At 36.0% G+C, this 17,491-nt stretch overlaps 1 protein-coding gene across 2 annotated transcripts in view; it reads right to left on the reverse strand.

Annotated features, from left to right (window-relative positions):
* Positions 1-4,842: 4,842 nt before the first annotated feature.
* Positions 4,843-17,491, reverse strand: part of LOC130830307 (T-cell receptor-associated transmembrane adapter 1) — a 33,399-nt gene continuing 20,750 nt past the window's right edge. For both annotated transcript variants that reach the window (XM_057697476.1, XM_057697475.1), the window contains 3 exons: positions 12,728-12,789; positions 10,992-11,080; positions 4,843-5,359 (listed from right to left, as the gene is read on the reverse strand). In XM_057697476.1, coding sequence (XP_057553459.1) covers positions 5,105-5,359; positions 10,992-11,080; positions 12,728-12,789 — 406 coding nt within the window. In that variant the 3' untranslated portion in view covers positions 4,843-5,104. The remainder of the gene's footprint in view (positions 5,360-10,991; positions 11,081-12,727; positions 12,790-17,491) is intronic.

Genomic DNA, 17,491 nt, shown 5'->3' on the forward strand with positions numbered 1-17,491 from the left:
ATATTTTTATTAGTCATGTATGTATGGCAATCCCAATCTCCCAATTCATTCGCCCCAACCCGCCCCCCCACCCCTGCTTTCCCCGCTTGGTGTCCATATGTTTGTTCTCTACATCTGTGTCTCTATTTCTGCCTTGCAAACTGGTTGATTTGTACCATTTTTCTATATTCCACATATATGTGTTAATATATGATATTGAGGGGTTGTGAAATGTTAACTGCAGGGATAAACATGAAGACTTTGTTATTATTTAAATCTTTAAAAAAGATAATTGGTCTTTTAAAGGAGAAAATAATAACAATGTATAAAATGTGTAAAACCAAGAGCACAAAGTTCAGAGAAGTAAAATTCACTCTTTTAAGATTTAAAGAGGTATATCATTTAAATAAATATAGACTGTAAGTTAGAGATGTTTATCATAAAACCTAAGAAATTACTAAAATAACACAATGTAGATTTGTAACTAAAAATCAAACAATGAAGATAAAATGGAATCATAAAAAAATAGTGATGTAATCTAGGAGTCATAAAAAGAGGAAAAAATAAAGAACAGTTGGGACAAATAGAGATTAGATATCAAGAGTGTTGCTTTGAACACAGCCATATCAATAATTGCATTAAATGAAAATAGTTTAAATACCCCAATTAAATGAGAGATTCTCAGACTGGATTTTTTTAAAAAGTGAAAAAACTATACGCCTACAAAAAGTGCATTTTAAATATAAAGATGTAACTGTTGAAAAAGATATAAAAAGATATTTCATGCTAACATTAATCAAAAGGGCCAGAATAACAATATTAATATTAGACAAAGTAGATTTCAGAGAAAACAATACTACCAAGGATAAAGAGGGTCATTTCATAGTGATACAGATTAAATTCATCAAAAAATCATGCTTCTGAATATATATGCCCACAATAATAGAGCTTCAAAAAACACAAAGCAACAAGTGACAGAGTGGTATGGAGAAATAGACACACTTACAATTATAATCAGAGCCTTCAACATTCCCCTCTGAATAATTGATAGAACAAGTAGGCAAAATCAGTGAGGATATAGAAGAGTTGAAAAGCTCTAACAACCAAATTGACCTAATTGACATATATAGAACACTCTACCAACAACAATAGAATACACATCTTTTTCCCAAGTGCACACCATCATCCACCAGGATAGACTATATTCTGACAATAAATAAAGGCTCAATAAATATAAAAAGATTCAAGTCATATGCTCTATGACCACAATAGAATTAGATTAGAAGTCAATGACAGAAAGAGATCTGGAAAATCCTCAAATATTTGGAAATTATGCATTTATATATAACCCGTGGGTCAAAGAAGAAATCCAAAGGGAAACTGAAAGTATTTGAAATGAATGAACATGAAAGCACATATCAAAATTTGTGGGATGCAGCTAAAGCAAAACAATATTTTAAAAAAGGGAAATTTGTGAGATTGCCTATTTTAGACAAGAAGTTTTATGAGTCAAAAATTATCCACACTCCTGGTTATATTAAAACTTCTGTTGGTCGCACTGTCTTATCAGCACTTTCTGTTCAAGGCTACTGCCTCCCCAGTCACTGCTGTGCAGTTGTGAACGTTGCCTCAGTTCATCTGTAACTGTGGTGTGAGCAAAAATGGATTTATTTGTGATTTGCATAAAAGAAAAGCAGTGTGCAGTGATTCATTTTTTTGTGGTCTGAAGGTGTACCTGTTGCTGTTATTTATCAAAGACTTTGTGCTCAGTATGGAGAAAGTGTTTTGTTGCGAAGAAGTGTGTTTGAATGGATAGGGAAGTTCAAGGAAGGTCGCACAAGTGTTAGCCATCAAGAAGGAGCCAAATTCACTTCTGATGAAGTGAAGACAGCGGTGCCTTCGTGGCTTGCAGCTCAGCCTAAAACATTTTTTAATGAGGGAATGTGAAAGCTTGTTGACAGATGGACAAGTGTATTGAAAAGCAAGGAGATTATGTTGAAAAATGATGTAATTGGCTTTTCTAAAAGTTAATTAAAATAAATTCTACAGCCAGAGTGCAGATAATTTTTGACTCACCCTCGTATATTAATGACCTCAGTTTCTGCCTTAAAATGCTAAAAAGAAGAACAAATGAAACACAAAATAGGCAGAAGAAAGGATATAATATAGATCTGAGTGTAAGTCAATGAAACAGAAAATGTGAAAACAATAGAAAAATTATGTGAATAATAATGTTCTTCAGGAAATCAATAAAATTGATAAATCTCTAGATGGGAAAAAAAGAAATTATCAGTATCAAAGAGAAGTGATACATGTATCTTTTTGAATTATGGTTTTCTCAGGGTAATGCCCAGTAGTGGGATTGCTGGGTCCTATGGTAGTTCTATTTTTAGTTTTTTGAGGAACCTCCATACTGTTTTCCACTGTGGCTGTATCAATTTACACTTCCCACCAACAGTTCAGGAGGTTTCCTTTTTCTCCACATCCTTTCCAGTATTTACTGTTTCTAGATTTTTTGATGATGGCCATTCTGACCCATGTGAGGTGATACCTCATTGGGGTTTTGATTTGCATTTATCTAATAATTAGTGATGCTGAGCATCTTTTCATGTGCCTCTTGGCCATCTGTATGTCTTCTTTGGAGAAATGTCTATTTAGGTCTCCTACCCAGAGGGGCGGGATGGGGAGGGTGGGAGGGAGGCTCAAAAGGAAGGGGTTATGGGGATATATGTGTAAATATAGCTGATTCATTTGGTTGTACAGCAAAAACTAACACAACATTGTAAAGCAATTATACTCCAATAAAGATGTATAAAAAAAAGTGAAATCACTGCAAATTCTACAGATATTAAAAGAATAATATGGGAATATTTTGAACAACTTTATGCCAATAAATTTAACAACTTAAATGAGAGGGACAAATTCCTCAAAAGACACTAATTTACAAAGTCCACTCAACAAAAAAAAAATAGATAACTTGAAGAGCCTTATATCTATTAAAGAATTTAAATTTGTAGCTAAAAACCTTCCTGACTAATGTGCATCAGATATATCTGGTACACAAAACTATAAAATATTTTGGAATTCAAATGATATAAACCAGAGGCAAAAAGTTCAAATATTTCTAGGTGCCAGGTAAAGTGAATGATGTGGAATATTTACAGGAAAAAACAGCTGCCAAAAATACAATGTAACTTTATTTTTACTGAACCATGGTATATATAGAAATGTAACAACATAAACATATGGGATAGCAAATATTTTATTTTAAATTAAACATAAAAACTTAAAGTCAACATGTAATTATTAATTATTAACTTTATTTCTTGTGGGTTTTTATTGGCTCCTCTCTGGAATTAGAAACCTGATTCCTTTTTTCCTGCCTTTAGATATTAATATTTTTTGTATTTCCTATGGCACTGTGGACAACTTAAAACATTTTACTTTGCCATGAGCATTTAATTTTCTACAGATTCATAATGGAAAATAATTATTGACATAAGTAGGCACTTCCAAATACAGATAGAATTCTTACACAAAATGTGCTCTTCCTTCCTCTCTTTACCTGGGTGTCTCCTTCTCATTGTACAGTTCTCAGAATTAAAATTTCCTCTTCAGAGATGCTCTCTTTCCATTATTCTCTCATTCTTCTGTCTTCTTAATAGTATTTTTCTTACTAGTAGCTACACATTTCTTTAACTCATCTTGTCTCCTAGCCTGTAGTTCAGAGTCTCTGTTTGTTTCCCTCATCATTGTATAACTTAGTATGTAAACTGCCACAGGAGTTCCACAAACAATTCAAAGGGTGGCTAAAATCTACTAAGCTTTGCTCAGAGAGGGGGCTGATAGCTGTCATATACAATTTTCTTGGTCAATGATGATTTGACACCCAATTAAATGCCTACTCCAAATGGGGAAAGATAAAGTTTTTTAAAAATATTTTTTTCGGAGGGCAATTTAAGAGCACTTATCAGAGTTTAAATAGGACACACACTTTGACCAAACTCTTGGCTTTTCAGAAATGTATTCTATAGAGATTTACACAATGCACACCTTTTAAAGCAGCAATTCTCTTCCTAGGCATTTAGCCTCAAGAATAAGTCAGACAAGTACCAAATATGTGCAGAGATCCATTCTCATTACAATGTTATTTATAAAAGCAAAAAAAAAAAAAAAAAACCAGAGATTGGAAGTGAGCTAAATGTACTTCAAAATTATTTAAATAAGTTTTGGTATAATCATCAATGAAATGCTATGCAGGCATTAAAATTATAACTGTAATTATAGTTAAAAATAACAGTGGAAATAAATCTACAATATATTATTGTTAAATGAAAAAAGTTTAAATAATATGTATAAAATAATCATTCCCCCTTTTGCTTTTTTTGGTTAAAAAAAACCAAAATAACTACTGGTCATACATATTGGTATATACATGGTCATGCCCAGAAAAATATCTAGAAGAATATACAGAAAGTCAATCACGGTAATTATCTCTGGCTAGTGAAATATCTAAATTCTTTTTGATACTATTATTGTTACAAGGAGTATGCATTAATTTTATAATAATTTTTAGAACTAACAGACATTTCCATTTGTGAAAAATATTTCTTAGGAAGATTATCCTTTTTCTCTTAGAAAGAAGTTTTAATGTCTCCCATTTCAATCAGAAATTTCTTCCAATTATGGGGTGTTTCACATTGAGGACAAAGGAGAACTGTTTTTTTTTTAAAAAAACATTGACTTTTATTTTTCTTTCAACATGATCCAAAACATATTTATGCTTAAAACCTTTTTTTTTTTTTTGGTTTATTTCATTGAGTATTAATAATTGTTTTGAAGTTATGATTTCATTAGGATCAGTTTGCAAACTTGATTTCATTTACATTTGACTGCATAGGTATTTTTCAAAGTAAATTCAAATAACTACTTTAAATAACTAATTTGTATGGTATTCCATTTGGTGTGCATAACATAAGCTCTGTATAAAAGATAAGCCACTGTCCCACCAACAATAGACAATCAGATCATCACGCTGAGAAATCATGCTGTGTCATACGGGATCTTCATTTCTTTAACAATCACGTCCAGTAGGAGCCGGATCACGAGCTAGATCCTAGTCCAGCTAGTTTTCAGTTTCTTTCTGTGCACGGATCAATCCAAACAGCCTGATGGGGTCATCATGAATGTTTTCCTCTATTGCCTCGCTTTCTGGTGGGAAACTGTCCACCAAAGTAGTCTTAGAAAGGCTCATATCCTTTGCATGTGCCTGTCCATCTTCATCCTTGTCTGACAAAGAAGTTTTCTGTTTCTTGGGCTTTCTGCGCTTCCCCTCACAGCTGCGACCTAGTGAGGCATAGAACATCCGTGATTCAGTTTCCTAGAAAGAAAGACATGTTAATTTTTCATCGTTAGCCATTCTTTAACTTCAACGACCTCTGGGAATTTCTAGGGCCTACAAAAAATACACAGCTTGTTTTCTGGGCTTCATCTAACTTTTTTGCCGAATTTGTCAATTAAAATGATAATTAAAAACAACAGTCAATCCAAGGCTTTGGAGTGGAAAATGCTTAAATGAACTTTTTGTGTATAGCTTTATTTCTTTCTTATAATCAAAATATACATGAACCTTTTAGATGGGTTTTTACCTGCCTCTACCCCTGCTTTCACTTGAGGGAGTGCTTGCCCTATGTTTCGCCTATCAAGTAACAAAATTCTGATTTGTTAAACTGAGAACAAAGCATGACCGGTAGGAATTTAACCAATCAAAAATCTGTTTGGGGGACTTCCCTGGTGATGCAGTGGTTAAGAATCCGCCAGCCAATGCAGGGGACATGGTTTCGATCCCTGGTCTGGGAAGATCCCACATGCCACAGAGCAACTAAGCCCATGCGCCACAACTACTGAGCCTGCACTCTAGAGCCACAATTACAGAGCTCATGTGCCACAACTACTGAAGCCCGTGTGCCTAGCCTAGAACCCATGCTCTGCAACAAGAGAAGTCACCACAACGAGAAGCCCATGCACCACAACGAAGGGTAGCCCCCACTCGCCACAACTAGAAAAAGCCTGTGTGCAGCAACAAAGACCCAATGCAGCAAAATAAATTTAAAAAAATCTGTTTTACATACGTTTAATAATTGGTCATTTGATGGTACCCACAAAAGTCCCAAATTTTTCTACATTTTTGAGACTCAGATGTATAAGAATAACAGTGAATGTTTATATGACTGGCATTTGGCACGAATTGCATTTCTCATTTTTCCCTATTACTTCCTTCTTGCCTACCTGTCCCCAGACCCCTTTGAGCTCATTTAGGTTAGTCTTGGAGATATTCATTTGCATCTAAGAAAGCCTGGTAATCTTCCCTGGCCTAGAGCTGGGTCAGTACTAGAATAATAAGAAGGACAGGAGACTAGAGAAACTTCCAGAAAGCAATAGGCCTGAAGACAAGACCTTGAATTCGGTGTTGGAACGTTCAGGATTGAATTCCAGCTCTGTAATATGCTGGCCATGGGACCTTGGGCAGTTGTTTGGGTTTTTTGTTTTGTTTTGTTTTAACTATTTTGAATCTCTTCTTTATAAAATGAGAGTACCTATCTTACAATGTTATTAGCAAATAGAGATAATATACAGTTGACCCTTGAAAAACACAGGAGTTAGGGATGCCAAGCCCCTGAGCAGGTAAAAATTCGCGTATAATCTTACACTCAGCCCTCCATATCCGCAGTTCCATAACCAGAAATTCAACTAACCACTCACTGTGTAGCACTGTAGTACACATCTAGTGAAAGAAATCAGTGTTGAAGTAGACCTGCATAGTTCAAAGCTGGTTTTTCAAGGTCCAAAAGTAAGGTGGTATTATAATTATCAGAGCTGTAGGCTAAAACTTTAGGACAGCCATTGAATAAACCAAAATTTTCTGTATTAAGGATTTACCTTTCAGAGTAAGCCAAAGTTATATCAATTTGTGGGGTCTGGTGTAAAGAAGCAACATTTGGATTCACAAACCCCCTAATGTGTGGATAAGCTTCTCCCTGTTGGCACTTGTTTTCATGCTAAAAGTTAAATGTCTGACCTTCTCTACCAGCAAGGGGGATGGCTCTATTTACAACCTCTCTGGTATCTTTGTCTGACTTTTTATTCCTAAAATAATCATTTCTGGAAAATTGTGGGTAGGTAACTGATATCCTTGCTTGAGTCTCTACACTCTGCCAGTCAGCCCACACTCTGTCCTCAGATTATCTTCCTAAGGCATAACTTCCATATTTTACCATCCTGTCTCAAAAATTTTAGCCTGGAATCTGAATTTTATAGCATGGCATTCAAGGTTTCCTATGCTTATACTTCACACCTTCTATTTTGATTCCCAGTAGTTGCCTACATAAACTCTGTATTTCCAGCAAACTGTACATTTCACTGCTTCCTGAACACACCTCGTGCTTTTAAGAACTGCTTTGCTTTTGCCTAGATAGAGAAGATGTCAATGAAGTGGGAAAAATAATCAAAAGGCACTTAGTAATACAAAGTGGTGGATATCTTTTTCAACTGCCCAGCACTTTGTTCTGCTCTCTTTCTTTGATAAATTCTCCATTTTCCTTCAGGAAATTTCTCTCCTCTATCTGGTCCTGGAGAGCCTACCAATTACAATTCTGTACTCCACCTCAGCACAGGATTAAGCATGTGACTGACCCAGGCTAGAACCAATTACACTGCCCATCCTCCTGCCAACAGAAGTTGGCCCAAGAGTGGGCATGTGACTTCAGTAGAGCCAATTACACAGCATCTTTGGCACTAAAGTATAGATGCAGAAATAGAAAAGATATCTTTTCCTGGATTTGGGAGGAAGAAAATCTGAGTCTCCAGTGGCCCCCCCAGCCTCAGTGGAAGAGTCTGTTGGCAATAAAAGAGAATGAAGTAAGTAACAGAGAAGCAGGGAGAGAAATGGAGAGAGCCCTCATATATAATCATTTCAAAAACAAGACACCCTTACATTTCCCAGTTATATGAGCCAGTGATTTCCCTTTTATGCTAAAGTGGTTTGAATTGGGTTTTTGCAATTATAATTGAAAGCATTCCAAATAATGTAGGTCTGGTCAACAACTGGTCAACTTTATCAAGTCCTGCAGAGTTCAAAGAACGTGAGTCCTGAGAAAGGACCACAAATTGTACGTGTAAGAGTCATTTGCGACATCCGAAGTACTGTTTCAGTTGAATAGATGGGTGGAAAATATATAAACAGGAATAAAAGAATGTGTATCTATGAAAAGAAATGGAAACTATGGAGGAAAGTTAAAACCAGCTTAGGAATTAGAGAGAAAAACAGGTTGAAGTCAAGCTTTGCTGTTTTGTTTTTGTTTTTAAATGTTGGGGAGATTTGTGTATATTGGTAGGTAAATAGGAATTCATTTAAAGAAAGAAATGGAGACAAATTAAATAATTGAAGGTGCAAGATCTTGAAAGAAGTAGGAGAAATAGTCAAGAGCGCAAGTCGGAGTGTTGGCTCTGGAAAGGGGAGAGGATGCTCCTGACATAGGAGGGAAGGGAGGGATGGGTGAGAGGTTTTGACGTGAGCATGAGAGAAGAGAAACAAGTTCACATTTGTGTTTCTCAAATTTTTTAGGATATGGGAACTCTCATGAACTCATTTTATTATTAGGTTTCCTGATCAACTCTTCCTAGTTAATAGCAGACTTAGATAATGACATTACAACTTCCGAACTGTACACATCAAGCTTTATTGCAACATATTATAGATTCTTTATGGTTTTGTAATTGACCAAAGTAACTAAGTATCATAGCAGCTAACTAGGTGGTGTTTTTGATGATAATGATTATTCTAATAAAATGGAATTGAGCAAATATAGAGCAGTTACTTCTGGGTGGGATAAACTGAGAGACTGGGATTGACATATACACACTGCTGTATGTAAAACAGATAACAAGGACCTACTGTATAGTACAGGGAACTCTACCCAATACTCTGTAATGACCTATATGGGAAGAGACTCTAAGAGTGGGTATATGTATGTGTGTAACTGATTCACTTTGCTGTACACCTGAAACTAATGCAATATTGGAAATCAACTATGCTCCAATAAAAATTAACTTAAAAAATAGAGATTCCCTCTAATTTGTGAAATTAAATTTACGAGAAGGGTGAAATAAAGACAAATCTCCTTAGAACTGTCTTTAAATATATAATTTATAAAATAGCAGACTTTTAAAGACATTTTAAGGCTTTGCATAATTTCCACCTGAGTAAAAACCAGACGCAGCACAAATGAAGCTGGCCTGTTTAACTCACATGTATTAAACAGCAACTTCTATTGAGAATTCTCAGTTCTTTCATAACTAAGGTGCTGTGAATCTCTGCATTTCAGGTGGTGTAGTTATATTTTAACCTTCCTTGAGAGATTTTCTTATTATCGTGAATTTTGCAGACCATGTTATAACATGGAGTTTTTCATACCTTTTATCTAAAAATATAACTTACAATTAATTGAACACCACATGACAGATCTGCCCATGAGAGGGCGACTTTACATTTTGTTTAAACCTCACCACATCTTGGTTTCTTAAAAATTCCAAGAATTTGATTTTTTAATGGGATGCACATAAAGAAAAAGAGAAATTCTATCTTAATGGGAAGTTTCCAAATTGTGACCCATTTGGGGAGGAGAATGTTTTCTGTTAGGCAGGACTAAGTTTGGATGCTGTCTCCCCACTTGGTTCCTGAGTCCCTAGCGTAAGTTCTTCATCTTTTGCAAGCCTCTGTCAAATAGGAATAATCATGCTGTCTCCCTTACAGGAATCTAAAAAGATAACGCCTATAAGGCACATAATACAAGCCTGACACGTAACAGCTGCATAGGAAATGCTGGCCCTGTGACTGCGTCTAGGGAATAGCACGAGAGCACATAAAAAAAGGGACGAGAGCGGAGAGGGGAAGAAAGAACCATCATAACTGAAATTTATAGCACTTCAGTCAGACGTATGCTAAGAATTGTCAACGGCAGGGCTACATCTGAGGAAGCTGAGCTGATTGTGGTAGGAAAAGAATAAACTACCCATTTCTTCTTGGGTTTTTCAGTTTCTACTTAGGCTTTAGTCCTGCCTATCCCCACACAAGCCCTGTGTAAATCTCTTGCCAGAAGACAATAGCCATCGGACTTGTATTAAATTTACACTCATTTTTTTTTTTAATAAAACAGAAGTATGTCTTTTAAAAAATATATTTATTGGTTGTGTTGGGTCTTCGTTGCTGTGCACAGGCTTTCTCTAGTTGAGAAGATGGGGCTACTCTTCGATGTGGTGTGTGGACTTCTCATAGCGATGGCTTTTCTTGTTGCAGACCATGGGCTCTAGGCGTGAGGGCTTCAGTAGTCGCAGCATGTAGGCTCAGTAGTTGTGGCTCACAGGCTCTGGAGTGCAGGCTCAGTAGTTGTGGCGCACGGGCTTAGTTGCTCTGTAGCATGTGGGATCTTCCTGGGCCAGGGCTCGAACCCGTCTCCCCTGCATTGGCAGGCGGATTTTTAACCACTGTGCCACCAGGGAAGTCCCATGGTCTTTTATAGTTAGTAAATTTATCTCTTCACTAAAGGCCTCTTTCACCCCATCCGCCATAAATTCCTGACATCTAGGTCTTCTAAGCATTCTGCATGTGTCAAATTTTATATTTATTTCTATGATGCATGTAATTTTATTTTTTTGCTCTGAAAGGAAAAGCTTAATTATTTAGGAAGAGAATCCACTTTTCTCTTGAAATCTACTGCCTTTGTAGTTGTACGCAATTTTGACTCTTTAAGTGTAGCTCTGAGTACTATTTATTTCCCTTTGAGATTTTCATTAGAGCTCAGGCTCCAGAATTTGACACTGATTCAGAATGCAAAATTTCTAACAGGCTGCCTCCGATGTTTATCAGAATGTGCTGCTTTTTTATGTTTTTGAAACATGCAGCTGTGCTGCGACCTAGGCTGAACTTGGCCCTTGATACAAAAAACAAAACTTGCCTGTGAAGGTGGGGCGTATTCTTGCCTTTGGTTCACAGATCTCTCTGGTCGGGCTTTCATTTGTTCATAGCAGTTTTCATCCACTGGTTCTTGGGAGTTGAAAAGAGATTTACAATGGAAAAATAAAAAATGCTGGCATGTATAAAAATACATGACCCAAACAACATTTAGCTATAAATGTGAAACCCTGAGGGATCATTTGACTAGTCTTTTTGGTGAAGAGGCAAAGAGGTGAGGAAGTACGAACTGTTCTCTGCAGATCAGACTGTGGAGAAGCCTGGTGCCCCACAGCATTAACAATTAGACACTTGGGATAAGGACTAGATCATATTAATTTTTTTATACCATTGCAGGACTTGACAGTCGCAACTTTACTGTTTAGATGCTATGGAGCTCCCACGAGTGAAAGGATTGCCTGTGTTCTCCTCTATTTACGTGTGATTACAAATGGTGCAGGTAGCATAAAGCACAGGACACATCTGTTGATGACTACGGCTTGGTAATTTTTTCTGTAAGACGTTTTACTCAGAGGCCCATAGAGTGATGGTCCTCAAAGCATGGACCATGGAAAACATGCATTAGAATCACCTGGGAGGCTTGTTAGATTAGTAGGTTCCTGAGCCCTGCCATGGAACCACTAAATCAGAACCTGTGGGCGGAACACCTGTGCTCATTAGACATGGGCATTGCAGATATGGTGGGCTTTGAGCCACCAGAATACATAAGAAATTAAGTCCTCAAATATTACAGGTGGGCACCACAATTCTGCAAGGGGAAATAGGAAGGAAATTATTTTTACTAGTCTATTCCTGAAAAACAGTTTCTGATTCCTCAGAGAGCAGAGCTCAGAGGACACTTTACAATGGGGGAAAGACAAAAACTAAATTCTTGACTCCTATAAAATTCTCATGTGCTTAACTTTAGGAGATTGCATACTGTTTTTATACATAGAGCTTCAGATAAATTTAGCCCATTACTGGAAATCTGTGTTTGAGACTCAGAGATCAACAGGAGTTAACACCCAAATCTCCTATCATGAATTAAGTGAAGTGCTTACAGGGCAAGTGCTAGTGTTCCTCTCACAGCTTCTCTCATCAGAGCTCTGGGATCAGATCACAGCTGTTTGTTTTGAGGCATTTAGGGGCATTTTATTTGGGGGGTGGTTGGGATGTTTCAAGTAATAAGGGATACTGGGAACTGAAGAGTACTTGTTACGAAAGAACAAAAAAATGTATAACCCACACAGTGATGATTTGGAGCTTCTCTTTCCCTGCTTGTCATCAATGTAACCGTAGGTTCTCTACTTTAAAAGGACCAGTTAAAACAAGGGAAACCAGAGAGCATGTTCTTTGAAAATTTGCTTTTGTATACTGAGCATAAAGCATTGTTTTCCTGGGCCATTTTCTGTTCTAGAAATAGCTTTATTTCACAGAATTCTGTGTGTGTCAAAATTCATGGTAATAGAGTCTTCCGGTATTCTCATTGCTATAGAGTGAAATAAAGAGAATATAGAAAAACAGGATGTTGATTTACACTGAATGTTGCAATACGATTTACAACAGGCAGCTTTGGAAATATATACTAAATGATATGCTAAAAATACTTGAATTTATGGTTACCATTGGAACATTTACATATGACTGTGACAAAAAATAAGCTACCTCGAATTCTTTGTGGAATCAAGTGGGGTTAATTGATTTATAGATAAATTTAATTTCTAGAAAAATAAAACTTACCTGGGACCACGCTATCTAAGTTACCATAAATTGGTGTGTCTTCAAGATCATACTCCTCTTCCCTAGAGTAAGGAAATAATTTGCCTTGTTAGAATCTACTTTGCACATAGTTCATAACTAATTTCTCAGCTAAATTCAATATTGGGTAAATTATTACATGCTCCTATTCAGCCTTGACCACCCAACGGTAGATGTGCAAGTAAGTGAGCAAATGCAAGTGTGCCTGCATGTGTGTGTATGAATCTGAAAAGTTGTGGTTTGGACCTTCTTTGGGGGAATAATTATAGCAAACACTTATTTAGCAGTTACTGTGTGTTAGATGCTACTTGAAGCCCATTATACATATTCATTCATTTAATTCTCACAATTATTCGACCAGATAGACACGATAGCATTCCCATTTTATGGACAAGGAACCTGAGGCACAGACTGGTTATAGAATTTGCTGAAGGTCACAAGATTAGCAAATGGCAGGGCTGGGATTAGAACCTAGATTATCTGTGCTCTAAACTATACATTGTACTTCCTGTTTATTTGCCAAGATTATCACCCTGAACAGACCCCTAACACTCTGTTTACTAAATAAATATTAACTGACAGCCATGATTAGAAAATAAAAGGCCAGAGAAATAGTGTAGACTGAGCTTAGCAGATGCAATAAAATGATTGATCACCTTTTACACCCAAATACTGTGCTATTTTACATGCATTATATCAAAAATCCACAGAAATTCTGCAGAAATATTATTTCCCACGTTACAGATAAGTCTGAGATTCAGATAGATTAACGTACTTTCCTTTATCTTATGTGTAATATCATCAATAAATACCAATTGTGAAAGCTTTTCTTTATGCCAGTGCTCATTCAACCCTCAGGACAACCCCATGAGATGCATTTTTTTAAAAATCCCCATTGTGTACATAAGGAATTTGCAAGCTATAGAGGTAAATTGTCAAAAGACACACAGACAGGAACTGGCAGTGCTAGAATTGTAATGCAAGTCTGGTCCTAAAGCTCTGAATACTATTTGCTCTTGATGTTTGATTAAATTTCCTTATAGTCTCATCTGAATAATCCTATTAGGATTACAGTAGACATTGTCACCAGACGGTGACAATGGCCCTGGTGACTAGCTTTCACAATAGCAGGTTGGGAACAGAAGAACATTTCTGGCAGTGAGAGTGGCATTTCATAAAACAGCAGCAACTGCTTTAACTTTGAGATTACATATCGCCGAGATCGGGAGGGAATTGCATCAAAAGGAAAAAGAACTCTTATCTCAAGGCATAACACCTATATTACTCCCATGCTTCTGAAAGAGGACAGTATATGTAAACAGTAAGCAGGTATCGTTAAAAAAGAAAAAGATCAAATGATACTTGTATGAAATGATTTGAAAAGTCCAGATGCTGGCATGTATTTCACTTATCTGATAACAAAGAAACTCACCCATAACCTTTCTTTCCATTGGTAATTCACTACAGCTTAATATTGGGATATGGAGTAGTTCCTGTTCATGGTTTTTCTCTGGCTATGCAGAGAATATAATAACAAAAGGTGAAGAATTTTTAATAAGACAAACTATCCATTTTTCCTAGCTCACATAGATAGCAGATACAACCTACAAATGACAAATCATGTCCAAAAAATGAACATCATTTCATTCCCTATGAATGAAAATAAGACATGATTTATAATGCAGTGCCCTGTGTCTACAGGCAGGTCTCAAATGATTAATCATCGCAAATATAAACTATTATAAAGAAGCAGTTGCCTAATCAACAAATTAAAAAGTATATTTTTACTTGGCAATGCCAAATAGCTCCAGCCTATTGCAAATATCTAATAAACTTCAAGCACGAATGTTCAACCATGTTTTATATTGAAGATTGATTACTACTTAAAATAAATTAATAAATATGCCCAGAGGCTAGTGCACCTCTGAGTTTTGGACCAGATGAGATTCTCCATTGTTCTCAACATGTCTGAAATGATACTCTAACTAATCAGCACATTTACTGACAATCCAAAATTTAAAATAATATTAATTGCATCTTTTACTAGGGTTCAGATTTTCTACTTTCACATAAATTTTCTCTAGTTTCTATTTTTAAAATCTTTATATTTTACCATTATTTTATTGTGAAGTCCTTTAAAGAAAATGCCTCAAATACTTTATTATCTAAGTAGATTAAATGAGTAAATTCAATTTTTAAAAAAATCATTACTTCTGCGTGGGTGACTTTGGACATAAATTCTCTGAATTTCAATTTCCTTACTTATAAAACAAGGATATTAAATTAATCCCTATTGTTCTTTTCAGCTCCCAAATTTTATGACATAAATGTAGGATTCCAATATCCAAATAAAATGAAAGGCATTTCTGCAAAAACTAAATAAAACTATTTTAAGGGGCTGGGAAGTTGTAAGATTGATAAAAGAATAAGCTTAGGGGTCTATCAGCAGTTTTTTTCGGTAAGTGTTAACTTAATTTGCTTAGTAGATATTTCTTTGAATAGGCAGATATATGTTTGGACTTCACCAGTGTATAAATGTTACTTAAAGCCATGAGAGAAGATGAAATTACTAATAGAATGAGTGTAGATAGAGAAGAGATTCACTAGACCCAGCCCTGGGCACTCTGTTGTCGAAGGTTCAGGAATCAGCAAAGGAGAAGCAGCTGCTAATAATTGAGGTGAAAAACCAAAAGGGGGGTGGCCCAGAGTCTAGAGAAGCAAGTGTCTCAAGAAGTAGAGTGTCAGTGTGTCAAATGCTACAGACGGGCCACGTACAATGAGACCAAGATTTGCCATGTAGATTTCATTGGTGATTTCTATCTATTCAAAGATAGACCCCCCCTTTTTTTTATCAGCTACTCATTTTCAGATGATAAAATTCCACTTCACCAATGCTCATTTTCCCAACATTACAAACCTAGTAATTGCAAGAGTTTGATTAAAATTCAGAACTGTTTGGATCTCAAACCCATGATATTCTCATTGCATTATCCTCTTAACACAGATCACAAGACAAGGATTGTGTAGAATCACCTTTAAAGGAAAAATAAAGTGGCCCCGGGGGTAAATGCCAGGAAGTACATATTGGACTTTCTATTCGATATAGACACTTTGCTGTCCTTAAAGTGATCACGTTCCTGACTTACTAATGCAGGAAGGGCAGGGATTTGGGGAAGCTGGAAGATAAAATCAGAGAAGCAATTTTCTTTCCTCTCCAGCATAGCTTTCCACCTAAGTTGATGTTGAGTAGAAGCAGGCAGACAGCGCAGCAGGGAACCCAGTGTGAAGGAAGCTTGCCTCCCTTCTACCTAGCCTCAAACTACCTAAGAACTGAGGAAGCATCCACAGTTCTAGCCCTACCTAAAAAAGATAGCCCTTATTTCCACTTGCTGTTTTAATGTTTGTGTCTTAATGGCTGAAGGTAGTTCATTTGTTTTTTTTCCTGAAGCCTCCACACTCTCCTATAAAGGCGACTTTGGCTCTCAAACTACATAATCAGAGAAATAGGCAAGCTGCCAAGTACATACAGAAACTTGTGAATTAATATGCCAGCCTCTTTTTATAGATACAATCTACATTATATATTCAAATTTTGCCTAAATGATTTATTACAATAGATAACAGATTATCCAGTCCTTGAGGGAAGGACCAGCATCTTTTCATCTTTGTATCTCTATTGTCTAACAAATGCTTATTTGTTGAATGAACATTTATTGAAGGTACGTATGTTATGAAAGAACCAGCCTCTTTTCTGAATTTTCCCTACAGCTAAGAGATTACTTGCTTTGAGATGGGTATTTACCAATTTTCCTTTCTGATTCTTCCCAACCTAATGCAGAAACCACCAACTCAGTCTTTGGTAGAACGATCGTACCACAAGACTTTCTATCACATTGCACCTTAACTACCTTTCAAATAACAAGTATCAAACCAATCATCAGATAAACTTCTCCATGGTTATGTAGGGTTCTTTTTGTCATATTTTTTGTTGTAACCAAAATCAGCAAATCACTCTTGATATGAACTCAACTCAAACTATCTCATGTTATAGAATTCAATGCTAAAAATAGTCATAAAATATAGATTTTCTTTTTTGTGTGGGTCTGCCTGTTGCCCAGATCTGAATCTTCCAGAGACATTTCCACATGAAGAATTTTTTTTTTAAAAAGACCTTTTAGAGGCCAATAAAAAGCTTACAGAGCTTTCTCACTATATAGGAGAAGACTATGTTTTTGAAAGACCGTTTCAGCCTTTCAGTTTACCATTTCAAAAAGGTCTTAAAAAGTCCTCTAGGAAATAGTCTAGATTTTTTTTAATCCTAAAAGAGAAATTTCCAGTCTAATGACATGTTTGAGTCAGAATATACTGTCCAAGAAAATGAAACTTCTTTACTATGATTTATATTATAAACCTTCTTTTAAAAAGATGTTATACTATACAAATTTTTCTGCAACTCAATAAGTATAAGAGATTAAGTTGTTATATCTATAATTGCATGTTATGTTAGAATTATTTGTTGGCAATACCCTTAGAAATGGCACAGCATGAAGCATCCTTGTTTACGCATGTGTGCATACCTATCTTAAATTGTATTAGGTATTGCCAGATTTCTGTCCACCTTGAGTTCTTAAGAGCCACGCAATTCTATATTTAATTAGACTACATTCTTACACTCTGAGCTGAATCATAATCTAGGATATCTGCATCCGAAATTGAGGATTCTGTAGATACCAGGTTAGAGTTTCA

The sequence above is a fragment of the Hippopotamus amphibius genome, chromosome 10 (assembly GCF_030028045.1).
Source record: "Hippopotamus amphibius kiboko isolate mHipAmp2 chromosome 10, mHipAmp2.hap2, whole genome shotgun sequence".
Classification (NCBI taxonomy): domain Eukaryota; kingdom Metazoa; phylum Chordata; class Mammalia; order Artiodactyla; family Hippopotamidae; genus Hippopotamus; species Hippopotamus amphibius.